This window comes from Anser anser (genome assembly GCF_964211835.1).
Source record: "Anser anser genome assembly, chromosome: 3".
Classification (NCBI taxonomy): Eukaryota; Metazoa; Chordata; class Aves; order Anseriformes; family Anatidae; genus Anser; species Anser anser.
Window position 1 is genome coordinate 96,217,117 of NC_139722.1, and position 13,366 is coordinate 96,230,482.

The following is a 13,366-nucleotide window of genomic DNA, read 5'->3' on the forward strand; positions in this document are numbered from 1 at the left end:
CACACTGGAAACAGATTTGACAATAAACAACTATTAGATTGACAGAATAAGCAACTGGAGAATGTGTGGATAAAAGAGAAAGGACATTATTTACAATCACACTAGCCAGAAATTAAGCCAGTGCTCTGGAATAGGCTCCTGTTCTCCAGTACAATAAAAGCAAGTAACAATACTCGCAATCTTCAAAGTGAAAGTCTAGCAAGACTGGAGCAATTGGCATAGGGGGGAGAAGAAACAGTTTCATCCAACCCTTTTATCATTCCCTGTCTGACCAACTCATGGTTTTACTCTCAAAAGGTGTTTATAACAAAGACCGTAGACTGTTGAAATCTGGTCTGGTCTTTCTACAAAGCTATAGTCCTCACTAAGTGTAGTTTTTCCAAGTGATTTAGCTAAACCACCACAAACACAAGCAGTGTAGATCAACAAGGCTTAGACATTTTCAATTAGATTTAAACTTAGTTTATATTTGTTTACTGTAAGGTTGCAGAGGATTATTCTTCCACAAATAAATCTTCTTCTTAAAATTCTTTTTAAGCACTCAACAAGTTTCTAAAGGGTTTCAGAGGCTTATAAGCTTCTACTTATTAGCTTCTTTCATGCACTATCAGCTTTTAATGACATCTTCGCCCACCATCTGATCCACAGCAGACTGAATTCTGCGTGTTAGCTTAACAAGCAACTGTTTGTACTTCTACATGCATGCCCCTCTATCTTACTTCCAAAATGTTATTTAGAACCTATTCTCAAAGGATTGCTCTCTTCATATGACCTTCTATGGCACTCATACCTACAAAATTCACATTTCATAAACACTGCGTTTAAACACTCCCTCTACTTATTTTTCCTCTCACATACAAGCAACTCAGTCTCTGAAAGACTGTCAGAGCCACATGTGACTTCCAGGCATCCAGCTGGAGATACCCGCAACTCAATTAATCATCATTTAGCAGCTGTATTCTCAAGGTATTAGGCCATACCTTCTATATTTTCTATCCCTTTAAAAAAAATATTTCCTCTAAATAGTTAATTCTGCTGGATGGCATTCTGAAATAACCCACACAACATCAGCAACAGGCAGACGGAGATAGAGATGGAAGAGAGATTGGTGAGAAAACTCTCTCTTAGAGAAGTGAGGGGGGGAAGATTACAGGAAAATACAGGATTCTAAAATTAAACTCAACTTATCCATGCATCTGTTGAAACATACTCTACGCTACTGTTGAAAAGATTATTTCTTAATTTTATTATAGTTACAGCTCGGAAGATAAATATATACAAATAATTCCATGGTTTCTACTGGCTAAATACTGTTCACAGTGCCATGAACTGAGCTGTGACAGCCCAGCATTTCTGCAAATCTGATCCTATGTTTTAATCTAGTATCCAGAATCATGACTCCAGCTTGTAGTGGGAACCCAACAGTTAAAGTTACACCCTCCATGCAAGTCTGTTCTCCAATACACATTCTCTAGTAAGTAAAGAGGTCCTGAAAACGTGAACTTCCCACAACCTCCCTTAGAATATAGATTCCTGGAGAGAAAAAAAAAAAAGAAAAAAAAAGAAAAAAAAAGAAAAGGCAGCATATCATTCTTCAATAAACACAAAAAAGCCACAGTAGCCCATTCAGACAGGAAAATAAATGATCAGAAAATAAATGCAAAAATGAATGCAAGTTTTTAGACTACTAGAATCTATCGTGTGTTTACGTCAAAATATTTGGATATTTATAGAGGACATGGAAGGGCTTTCACGGTTCAAAGAACATTTTCATTTATCAGCCACTTTGTGACTGGTCTTCTGAAAGCTAATAAGAACTGGCATGCTTTCACTCATTTGAATTGTGTTTATATGCCAGTAAAACTTAAATAAATAAAAAAAAACTGATGGCATGTGCACCTTAACTTTCCTAATTTTTTTTTTATAGCTCTGGGGAATTTCTGTAAACAAAATATGCCTACCAACAACCTCCAAAAAGATATACTTTCTGTCATGGAAATTTTAAGGTATGTGATTTAATTTAGCAAATGTTTTGTATTGTATAACACCGTTATACCAATAATAAAAGACTTGATTTTTTTTTAGGAGATCCCTCAATTGAAGTTGTCTAAATTCTGTTTCTTTACAGGTGATTGCTTTAGGCTTTTTTTTTTATTATAAAAAAAAAGAAGACATGACATTTTACACCTAAAGAATTGTATATTATTGCATAAAAACTTGGACATAGATCATTAGCCACTTTTTAAAGTATAGGTTGAAAAAAATCATTTAAAGATTCAGAAATCTTCACAGAATCTTGTATCTGCAAAACACATCTATTTTATTCCATTAATTTTAAACATAGGTTAATATATATATATTTTTTTTTGTGAATGAAAATGTTTGACAGGGAATGGATTAACTTCCACACTGTCAGCTTACACAGAGACACAGCATCAGCTGAATCATCTTTTTCTTTTCCTTGAAGGTCAGAAGGCTATAGAAACACTGATAATAATCAGCCAAATATACAACAACCTAGATATTTTTATCCTCCTAAAATCAAATTATTTTTTCCACCACAGCCACTGAAAGTAAGTGTAAATTAATCAAACTTAACTAGCAAAGAAGATCTGTAATACCTCCAGATTTTTGTTTTGTGAACAAATTAGTGTTTCTGAATTTTAATAATTGATAGATTCTTACTGCCTACTAAAGACAGCAACAAGAGTTCATCACTTACTGCACTTTGGGGATTAACATGGTGTGGAAAAAAAAAAGAATAACATACAGTTGCATGAAGTCCCGTCTTCATGAAGTAAAACTTAACATCTTGTAATATTTTTTTTTCTAAAGTCTAATTCCAAACTAAGTAAAATTTTCAAGGGAAAAACATTTACTTTAGATGTATTACTTATTATTCCATGGCTAAGCTCTATTGTTAGCAATTAAAGTAGCAGAATTCAGCTGGAATTAAAAAAAAAAAAAAAAAGCTTCCTCTCTAGCAAACAGTTCATCCTCTAAACCCCAACAACTCAGCCAGCTACTTAAGAACCACATCAATGCTTCCTGGTTACTTGATAGACATATTGAGATGGTCATTTTCTTAGTCCTTTAAGAAGCTTTCCCCTTGAGCATAGAACTGTCTACATGATTATTCGGTTTTCTACGACAGGCACACTTTACAGCAAGAATAGTAGTGCATCATATTCTAGACATAACCTTGTTCTTAAACAAGGTCTTTACTCCTCATAAACAAATCTGGAGAAGTCCTCCTATAAATTATTTTTGGCTATTAAAATAACCTAATGATAACAACAACAACACACATGAACTAATAAAATGTATCTACAGTAAAATAATCTCCCACTTGCCAGAAATCATTCTTTTATAAAGTTCATTAAGTTTTGCAGAAATTGTACTTGTTTTGTACAAGAGACAACAAATACAGCAGGCAAAAAGCCCATCTCAAATGGAGAACACCCCATTTAAAATTACAAATGTATGTATTTTGGATATTCAGAATTCTTTCAACTTAAGTTACACTCCTGTTGCATAATCTTTTCATATTAAGGAATAAATAACAACATTCTTAAAAACAGTATTTGTCTAGGTATTTCTCAGAAAACTTTTTATTTTGTTAGTACATATTTCACTGACAAAAATGCTCATTTTAAGATTTACTAGGTAAACATAATTGCAAACACGGGCATCTGCTCATGCAAACATCAAAATTCCTAATAGATAATTTACTTCAAATTTTGTTTAAAAAGAAGTTGCTATGTAGCAGAAGACTAACGCTCATGTATTTGTTCTAGACTGAAAAAGATCCAATGATTTTTAAAGACGTGCCAAGGCTTAAAATGTTTCAGTCCTGGTAAAGAACAGCCAATACGATTTAATGCAAGACAATACCTTAAAATTGGAAATCACATAGGCATACATTCTGTATTCAGTCTATATTCTTTCTCTCCCTATTAGAACACTTTTCACTTACCCTGCTACTGTGTTGTTAATTCTACAGAACAAGCTGGCCTTCAGTGCCTTCTTTCCATGAGGCATGCATGAAACTGGACCATACAATTAGATAAATAAACAAACATGTAAATTGTTATGCACAGACTCTACAGGACAGTGTCTTTCCCACAGCTATTCAAGCAGCATCTCCTCATGGTACTTCTCTGCCTCAATAGTGACTAGTTTAGTTCAGAATGCTAACATAAATAATAATGCAAGATAACTATTTATTTATTTAACTATCCAAAGAGCAAATATTTACCTTCTGCAAGCATGTCAGGCACATCTGCTTGATATCTAGGCCCCACTCTGATTTCTCCCTTGTCTGCTAAAAGCGTTTTCAGTGATGGATCATACACCAATGAATAAAAAAAAGTATCCTAAAAAAGAAGACACATTTGCAACAGCATAATGAATTTTAAAATTAGCTTTGTAGGTCTACCTCACTTTCCATGTGAAAATTATTCAAGTAACCCTTATAATACACTTTTACAGACTACAGGTTTGGTACAAGAATAAACATTTTGAAACATTAATTTTGACTTTAAATAATGCAGATGTTCATGCATACTTTTACATGGCTAATCAAAGCTTTTCTCATTGCTCTAAGTTATTTCAGAACAGAGCAATGATGGAAAGATTCATACTCAAAAATACTTTTTTTTTTTAATCTATTGAAACAGTTAACCATTTTCTGAATTTCCGATTTCCTTTCCTAAATACCTCTGCCATACTGACTTTTTATAAATTAGTCTCAAACAGCATACAAAACTGCCAGTGTCTGAAAAGGGCTTACACAAAAATAGTATTGACATATCTGGTACAGTCATTTGCAGCATAGGGTAAATGTTGTTCTCAGAAACATTTTTCAGATTATCAGTGGTTTTGGTGTAGAAATATGAAAGTAAAGACATATTAATTCCAGCTAAAAAACACTGCCTGCCTCATATTATATAAAGACACTCCAAAGGAAAATGCATTTATGTTTAAAGGTATTTTACAGTACAAAGCTATTTTAAAGGCTTATCTTTCAAAGTCATGGGGAATTTTTTTTGCCTCTAGTAAGGCTAAACACCTTAATTTTCTTCCATTGGAAATGAAAGGAGAAAAGATATTTTTCATACAGCAGTTCAGAGCACTTAGAATTAAGCTCCTATACTAAGTTACTCTCTAGAGGACCCTCCCTCTCTCCATCTATTGACTACGGAGTATGATATTTTGAGTATGGAAGACTGGTATTTCTCGAACACCTCTAGGCAGAAGAAAAAAAGCAAAACAAACAAAAAACCCATATTGTAAATACCCACTACATGAAAAAGTCTGTGTATTTTTCCTTTATAAGATAACATGATTAAGTTTGAGTTAATTATTTTCTAAGTATAATAAAATGCATAATAGAAATGTAATGTGTCGTTTCAGCTTTTGTTCCATAACACTTTCAAAATCAGTGGTTTTAACGTAACATTTTTCTAACATAGCCTTCATGAAAACAGTTTTAAAGTGTTTGCCCATTTACTGACATTAAAGCTGTAAAAAAATAGGTAACAAAAAAAACTTAAGATCATTCCAATATTCACACAAATAGAAGCCACAGATATTACCTCTTTCTCCAGATATGACAACACAGATTCTGTCTCATTCAGAAGTGCAACACTGCATTTTCCCCTACACAAACACAAGGAAGAACTGTTACTTTTGTAAAGCTGAAATTTTTGTCAAGTCAAAAACCTGCAAGAAAACAAATTAGATATATTTTAAGCTTTAACATTGAAAATGCATTTTGCCATGCTTTAGTATTTTAAAATTAACATCAAAACAACATAATGAACAGCCGCACAATCTCAAGCACTCCATTATTTAAGAATTCTACAGAATTAGGAAACATTTTCAGAAATAGAGAAGCAACAAAGGAACAAGAGGTACTGTAAGTACACATACCATTAATAAAAAGCCCTGGCTGAATGAAACATCACCTCCTAGACTAAAAAACAAAAATGAGCCTAAAGCCCGTTCACCTGCTGTAACAGAATCTCTAGCAGGAAACTACTGTCATTTTCCCAGTTCTTTACAGTTTTCCACTTTTTCTTAAAGCATGGTCTTAAATGTGGCTTGTTTGTTTGTTTAGGTTTCTTTTATTTAGTAGCAGGTTTCAAAAATCTCGTACCAACAAAAAGAACCTCAAAATAAATCCTTGAGCTTCCAAAGAAGGCTTCAGACTTAAAAGGAAAGTGTCCCTATTATAGGGGCTCTGGAACCAGGAGGAGTATTAGGGCAGAAAACTCCTCGTTTAAGTCCAAATGAGTAAGAGGACATTCAAAATGGCTTCTCTTAAGGCAGCACAAACCCACCCTTCCCTCAAAGTAGGTACTGTGCAACTTCATGCATCCTCACCAGTGTCCCAGTAGAAAACCTAACTGTCCTTGATCTCATTCCCTATACCCACCCCTTCCTTCTCAAAATTACTGTGGTTCTTTTTGTTTGTTTTGAAACAGGACTAAATCTCAGGAAATCTAGAGATCCAGTTCAAGAAAGCACCCATAAGTTTAGAATCATATGTGAACTCTAACATCCAGTGATTGTAAGCCTTTCATAAAAACTTCCGCCGCTGTATCTTGACTTTCCAGAAATTGTGAGGAAAAACCTAACCTGCCACATGTAATCAATACAGAGCAAAAACAGTACTAAATTTCAGCGCTGGCTTTTCCTATTCATTAAATTGCTTCTCAGATGTGTGCTCTGACACCGTCACCACTGCTTCACTAACGAAAAGGTTAACATACAGCTCATGAAATCAGTTCCCGTAAGTCAGATAGAAGCCTTACTAACAAGTCTGGCTGAATGACTGTGAAAGGAAATTAAAGTAATTCATAAGAAAACTTAAGCTTCTTCAACATGGCTCTGTAATTTTAATGATGTACTAACATTTAGTAATGTACGGCTTAAAGGGACACCAAATCCTTGTTCCTGTCACACAAACAGCATCTACTGCTAGCACTAATATGAGAAAAGAAGTTTAAGTCCACGTAATGGTATGCCTTCATTTTTAATCCAAGAACATCTAAAAAAAAAAAGTTAAATGGAGATACCGCATATGACTATACTGCTTATTTAACTCAGACATTCCAAGTGGCAAATACACTTGCAAGGGAAACAGCTATTGAGAAATAATTCATCAAAAACAAATAAAACATATAAAAGAGAGCAAACCAAACCTGAAAGACAGTGCAACTAAGTAAAAGTATGACACTGTTCTGGACGAGATTTAAGTTCTTTATATTGATTTTTGGCCAACATATAGTTGAAAAAGAACATTATTGGAGTGATGGCCTACAAGGTGCTTCCCTGTGCTACTGAACCCACTTAGCCCCTGGTGCTATTCCTTAGTGGGTTATTTATCCCCACTACTTGTGCTGGGAGGCTGTTTCAGAACCTCATTCTCCTAAAGTTATGAACTTTCTAACTATCAGCTTTATTTTATTCAAGACCAGTTTATATTATTTTGCTTTCACGTCAGCACTCTCCTCCTGCTCTTCTTCCTGTTATGCCTACTCACTCTTTAAGCCCGCTTCCAAACCGAAGTCGCATTTTAATCTTTGTACTACTAGGTTAAATGAGCCTAGGTTTCACATCACTGTCTCAAAGAAGAGGATCTTTATCCCTTGGATCATCATACATACCCATTTTTTTTCAGGAATTCTTAGTTTGAAAACTAGAAACAATATGAGGTTTTAACAACTCCCCATGGACTCAAAGTACTTTTCCTTTTTGAATGGTAATATTTCTAATGATTAACCATAAGATTCTATTAATTTCTTCCATGGCCACATTAAAATGCTAACCACCACATTTTTGTGTAAGCTACCAGTGGAAAGCTTCCTGTTATTCAGCTCTGCCACAGATCTGCCATATATCTGCCCAGGTAGATACTGCAATGAGAATTTGACCCTACCTTTCTCATCCCTTTCTCCCTCCACAACCCTTCAGCCTCAAATTCCTCTGCCTCTGACTTCTCTGCAAATAATCTGCAAATTTATTTTTATCAAACGGCATTTTAAAGAAACACACATAGATAAGGATGAAAAATGTTAAGGGCGCTGAATCATCTTGCTTGCAACCGACATTTTTTATGTTATCATTTTCAGCTGAGTATATAGTAACTTTATAATAACATATTACTCCTTAAATACATCACCTTGCATTTCATGCACCAAAGTCTTATTCGACTTCCATCAATTTAGTTGGTATTCGACTTCCATCAATTTAGTTGGTATTCGACTTCCATCAATTTAGTTGGTATTCACCATGTGGTCCTAGTAGCCTTACACATATAGACAGCAGGATCCCACAATTCCCTTCTCCCATTTGTAACAAACCAGCACACAAATAAACATTAGGGAAGATAAAAGTTACATCAGGGACCTCTTTGATTTTAAGAGGGTAACACCCAAAGAAGTTATTGTGAAAAGCCCTTGTTCATTTCAGAGAATGTTGACTGTTAAGCTCAGCTGTAAAATATCAGGTGCCAATTACGAACTGCTGGTCATTAAGCAAAAATACCAAGCTAACATCTTACTCATTACTGTTGGACAGCATGCGAAATTAGGTTAAAAAATTCATTAAGTCTGTAGTGTATAACCTCCTGAATTTCTCTCAATCTCATTATTTGTCAGGAGAATCACAACCTTACACGGAAATGGTGGGAAGAAATCAAAAAAAAATAATCTGAGCACAGCACACAACAGCAGATGAGAAGATTCCTGCAGTAGAGAGCTAGGAAAATGTCTCTATAATCAATCATGTCTTTGGATGTTTTTTGAAGCTTTTGACCTTGATAATTCCTGAACATTTATGTCCAAAGATTAATTATATGCTATACGATGAAGTCAGTTAATCAATTTTAACCTTTTTTTTTTTTAAAGTATTGAAGGCTAAATAGGAGTTTACCTTTCCAGTTTGCTTCAGTTCTGTACAGCTCTAGTATGCTCTCTCTCCAATACAGCCTACCCTTATTTAAGAGCAATTATTGCCGAGGCTTTTCTTCACCTGTCATCGTGGCTGAAAGGGCAGTGACTGACCTTATATCTTACTGTTGGAAATTTACAAAGCTTCATTAAGACAAAAGATTAATTTCCACAGCACATCTTCTAAGTAAGTTTCTGTTTGATGTTACATTTCTTTGCACAGCATTTTAACCATCTAATGGCTGGAGTCATGTACACAAATAGAATTTTTTTTTAATGTATATACATTTCAAATGTATGGACTATAGCCTCAAAAAAAAAAAAAAGTAATGCTAGACCTACAGTGGTAATCCAATGCTAAAACGAAAAAAAAAAAAAAAAGAATTCGAAAAACGTTAAAAAGAATAATTAAAAATAATGTAAAAATGGAGTAAAAAATAATTTTTAAAGATTTGTATTATGGTTACCAATTTCTGTGATTGACAAGCATGAAACACTTATAACAAGTTATATAGAATCTTAACCAAAGGCATAGAACCCCTACCATTTATATATCTCCTCCTCCCCTCCGCCTTCCCCCCCCCCCCCCCCAAAAGGAAAGCCCTCTCAGCCTACTGGAAATGGCCTAGGGGGTTGAACCAAAGCATCTAGCTCTGGATCTCGTCTCTGAAATCTCTCAACCATGTATACTGCAGAAAGACCTCAATACAGATTGACAGTGATGTGTCCCTAAATTTTCTCCAACCACCACTGTACTCCTCATCCTTTCTTCCAATACTAGTAATCAAAATGCCACATGAGGAAGTTAATAGGGTTTAAACCACATCACAACAAGACTGAGTGTAAAGATATGGATTTTTTTTCACCTACGGCATGTATTTAAAAAGTTTTATAAGCTTCTCTGAATATGAATATAATATTCTCCTCCTCACAGCGTTCTGTAACTGCATTTATTAATGTTTTAGGACAACTTCAGATAACTGTAATAAATAGGTAGAGCTATAGCAAATAAAGCATCAGCATGACAAGATAAAATCAACTATACTAAGCTAGAAAAAGGAAAAAAAGGGGTGGGGGTGGAGCTGGCTAACCACAGAGACATATACTGCATTTACCAGATTGTAAGATCAGTTACACACCAAAACAATACTCTATTTGCAAGGACTGTAGGATTTCTTAAGTTTTCAAGTACTATTTAGACTAGCAAAGTATAATGCAACAGTTACATTGCTTTATTGGTGAAATCTCCTTCCTGAAGCCTGTCACAAGAAATAATTAGGGTCAAAATTACAAAGTATTACCCAGCTTTAGTGAAACAGTAAGAAAAATAAGTAAAATTGAGTTGTCTAGTATTTATTCAGATATGAAACCTTCTTCTCCAACTGTGAGTCTGATTTTAGCTATATTTCCTCTACCGAGCAGAATCCCTGACTTAATTGATAACAACAGGGAAAATTACTAGTAAATAGCATCAGAAGAGATCAGTGATATTGAGATTACATTCCTGGTTTTGACCTTTTTCTCTAATACTCAGAGAAATTATTCTTATTTCCTACAGAATTAGGCAGAGCTGATCTTGTAGGAACATTGAGGGGAGCTTTCAGATACCTCAGCAATGTACAAATACCTGCAAACAAAAAATAAGTTACCTTTTATGTCTTCACTTACAATTTAATTCTGACGAGATTAAATTGTCCCTTCAGAATGCTTTCTGCTCTTGGATGTACTTAAACATATTTAAACTGTTCACAGATAAAAAGTTCTTCCATTTAGCTGGCAATACCAACAAAACTTGTCACAGTATTAAATCAGTCAAAAATAAAAAGTAATTTACAGGTCTTGCAGTAAAAGGAGAGAACAAAGCTTACCTATGTGTAATGCTCACGGTATTACCAGTCCCTATCATACAAAGCACTCAAGATTCAACCACATCCCCTGGCCTAAGAACCAGAGCTACAACTTTTAACTTTTTTCTTTCTTTTAACCATTAACCACGTGAAAGCTGTTTTCACACATTAGCCCTTCCTTCATTGCCATGTGTTATAAATTCTTGCCAGGTTGTAAATTTTCTACTGTGTATTTCAGCCAACTCCAACAGTATGCTGACAATTCCTGACCACTTAGGCACATCAGCGGAGGGACGTGTTATAGCCTACTTCTTCATGCTTACACCCTGCTTCTGTGATTTGAACAAAGCCATCGAAGAATGACCTAAGTACTTCCCACAAATAAACTCTAAAACACAGTTTTGGAAAAAATGCTTTAGTGTTTTTTATAAAAAGTTTTCAACTGTTCCAGCAGAAAGCCCCATAGTCCCAAAACCAAAATGCTAACCACCTACAGCTGAAACAGCAAATAAACAGAGACACTAATGAGGATTATAAGGAAACAGCAAAACATGCTACTCATCGTGGTAGGTAGCAGTCCCAATGGAGTGAATAAAAAGATTACCCCCCCCCCCTCCCCCAGTTTTTAGGAAGTTATTTGTCTGTGGTATTTTGTTTTGTTGGTGGTGGCTTTTCTTTGTTTGTCTTTTAACTGTGGAACAAAGAAGAGGAGAATAAACAGAAAACTGGAAAATAAATGGCAGTTTTGTGAGACACTCAGATAAGACTGTCGTGGACAATTCAATAAGGAGCTGATGAAAATGAACAGTCTATGTGAAATGTCAGCATCTGAGTCCTGAAGGAGAGATATCAAAGCAAGTAAGCAGAGAGAGGGCCTAACGGGCCTTGAAAATTAAAGACAAAAACTGTGCCATGTTTGAGTAAGACCCAATGGAGGAATGAAAAGTATTTGGGAACATAATTAAGACAAGACCATGATAACAATCAGCATTTGGAACAGAGAAGTTCCCTTATTAAGCCACAAGATGATGATAACCAGTTCAACAATTCAAGTTGTTTGAAACAAGTCACACCAAAGCTTTAATGCAAGATGTTATTAGAAGATTTAGATATCGCCTGATTACAGAACCTAGATCAAAACGCCAAATTATCCAACATACACATTTTACATATACATATGGGAAAAAAAAAAGAGACATCTTGTTTCCACTAGCTAGGTAATCATCTTTTAATGATGATGAAAACAGATACTTTAAAACTACCAAATGAATCGAAATCAACAGCAACTATTTTTATCTTTTATATAGGCCTTGTTTTGGCACAACCCCTACTTTTAAAACAGCGGAAACCTCTACAGTTCTTGTTCTGTTATTCTTGCCGGCTATTTCTTTATGTTTTCACCAGATGAGTAAGACAGCCTGAGATACAAATCTCTTTTTAATAAGGAACCCTTGGGACGGGAGGTACAACAAAAATTACAGAAAGAAATTACAAAAGAAATGAAGAAATTAGTGCCTGATAACCAGGACAAACCATGAAAGTGGAAAAGGCAACCTGATGGCCATAGTAACATGCCATATACATTTCCTATTGTAATGTAGTTGCATTCTGGGTATGATTAGTGCAGAGTAAGAACTTTCAGAACACATTGCTCTCAGTTCCCACCAAGTCAATGGAACTTGCTATGCATTGGTCATTAAAGTACAACTTGAAGAAAGAAGAAAATATATGCAGGGAGGACAGACTTGGAAATTCTGCTATTAATAAAGACTCATCACCCTCCTGAATATGACAATGACATTGAGTAATTCCATGTGGACAAACCAATTGTCTCTCATTAATCTTCATGAAAAATGTTGGTCTCAGAAATTTGAAACACAGAAGTGAGTCACTAGCTAGACAAGAACAAAACAACAAGAGAATATTAGGAAACGTTAAGTTTATGAGAAAAAAAATGATTTCATTTTAGCATATGCTATTGCTTCAATGACAGTTTGAGATTAAACTCAAAACAAGGTGCAAAATGAAGAAAGGCAGTAAAGTTTTGAGTAGAACACAAGAGCAACCTTTCTCATGTGCATCATAAAGAGTAAGAAGGAGAAAAAAAGTACAGATAGAGCAGTGGATGAGAAAGGTATCTTAAATAGAAAACGTTTTTCCTGAACTGACTGAAATGGAGAATTGTTTTGAAGACTTCCAATCACAAAACTACTTTGAGCCAAGTTCTGATCCCTTACAAGCAGTTTGCAATGATCACCAAATCACAGACTAGGAACTGTGGAGTCTTAAGAGCTTCTGCTACTTATAAAAAATTGATTCCCCAGTTATGGGAAACCAACACCAATCTCACTTGATAAATGAGTATTACTGGGACCCGTGTCTCCAAAAAAAATGACACCAATCTCCCGAGAAGTATGACTGTGTATGCAATGTACACCTGTGGCCAAAATGTAGATCAATAACTTGGGTATTACCTGTTTAGCATACTACTGATAAAATAGGACTCAAAACAGAATGCACAGCAAACTGACATGTATATCTAAGTGAACCAGAGAACACCTG

At 34.9% G+C, this 13,366-nt stretch overlaps 1 protein-coding gene across 10 annotated transcripts in view; it reads right to left on the bottom strand.

Annotated features, from left to right (window-relative positions):
• The window catches only part of MTA3 (metastasis associated 1 family member 3), a 199,007-nt gene that overhangs the window by 158,217 nt on the left and 27,424 nt on the right, over positions 1-13,366 (bottom strand). For all 10 annotated transcript variants that reach the window (XM_083828826.1, XM_083828830.1, XM_083828832.1 and 7 more), the window contains exons 5-6: positions 5,598-5,661; positions 4,259-4,376 (exon numbers count right to left, since the gene is read on the bottom strand). In XM_083828826.1, the coding sequence (XP_083684952.1) occupies positions 4,259-4,376; positions 5,598-5,661 (182 nt within the window). The remainder of the gene's footprint in view (positions 1-4,258; positions 4,377-5,597; positions 5,662-13,366) is intronic.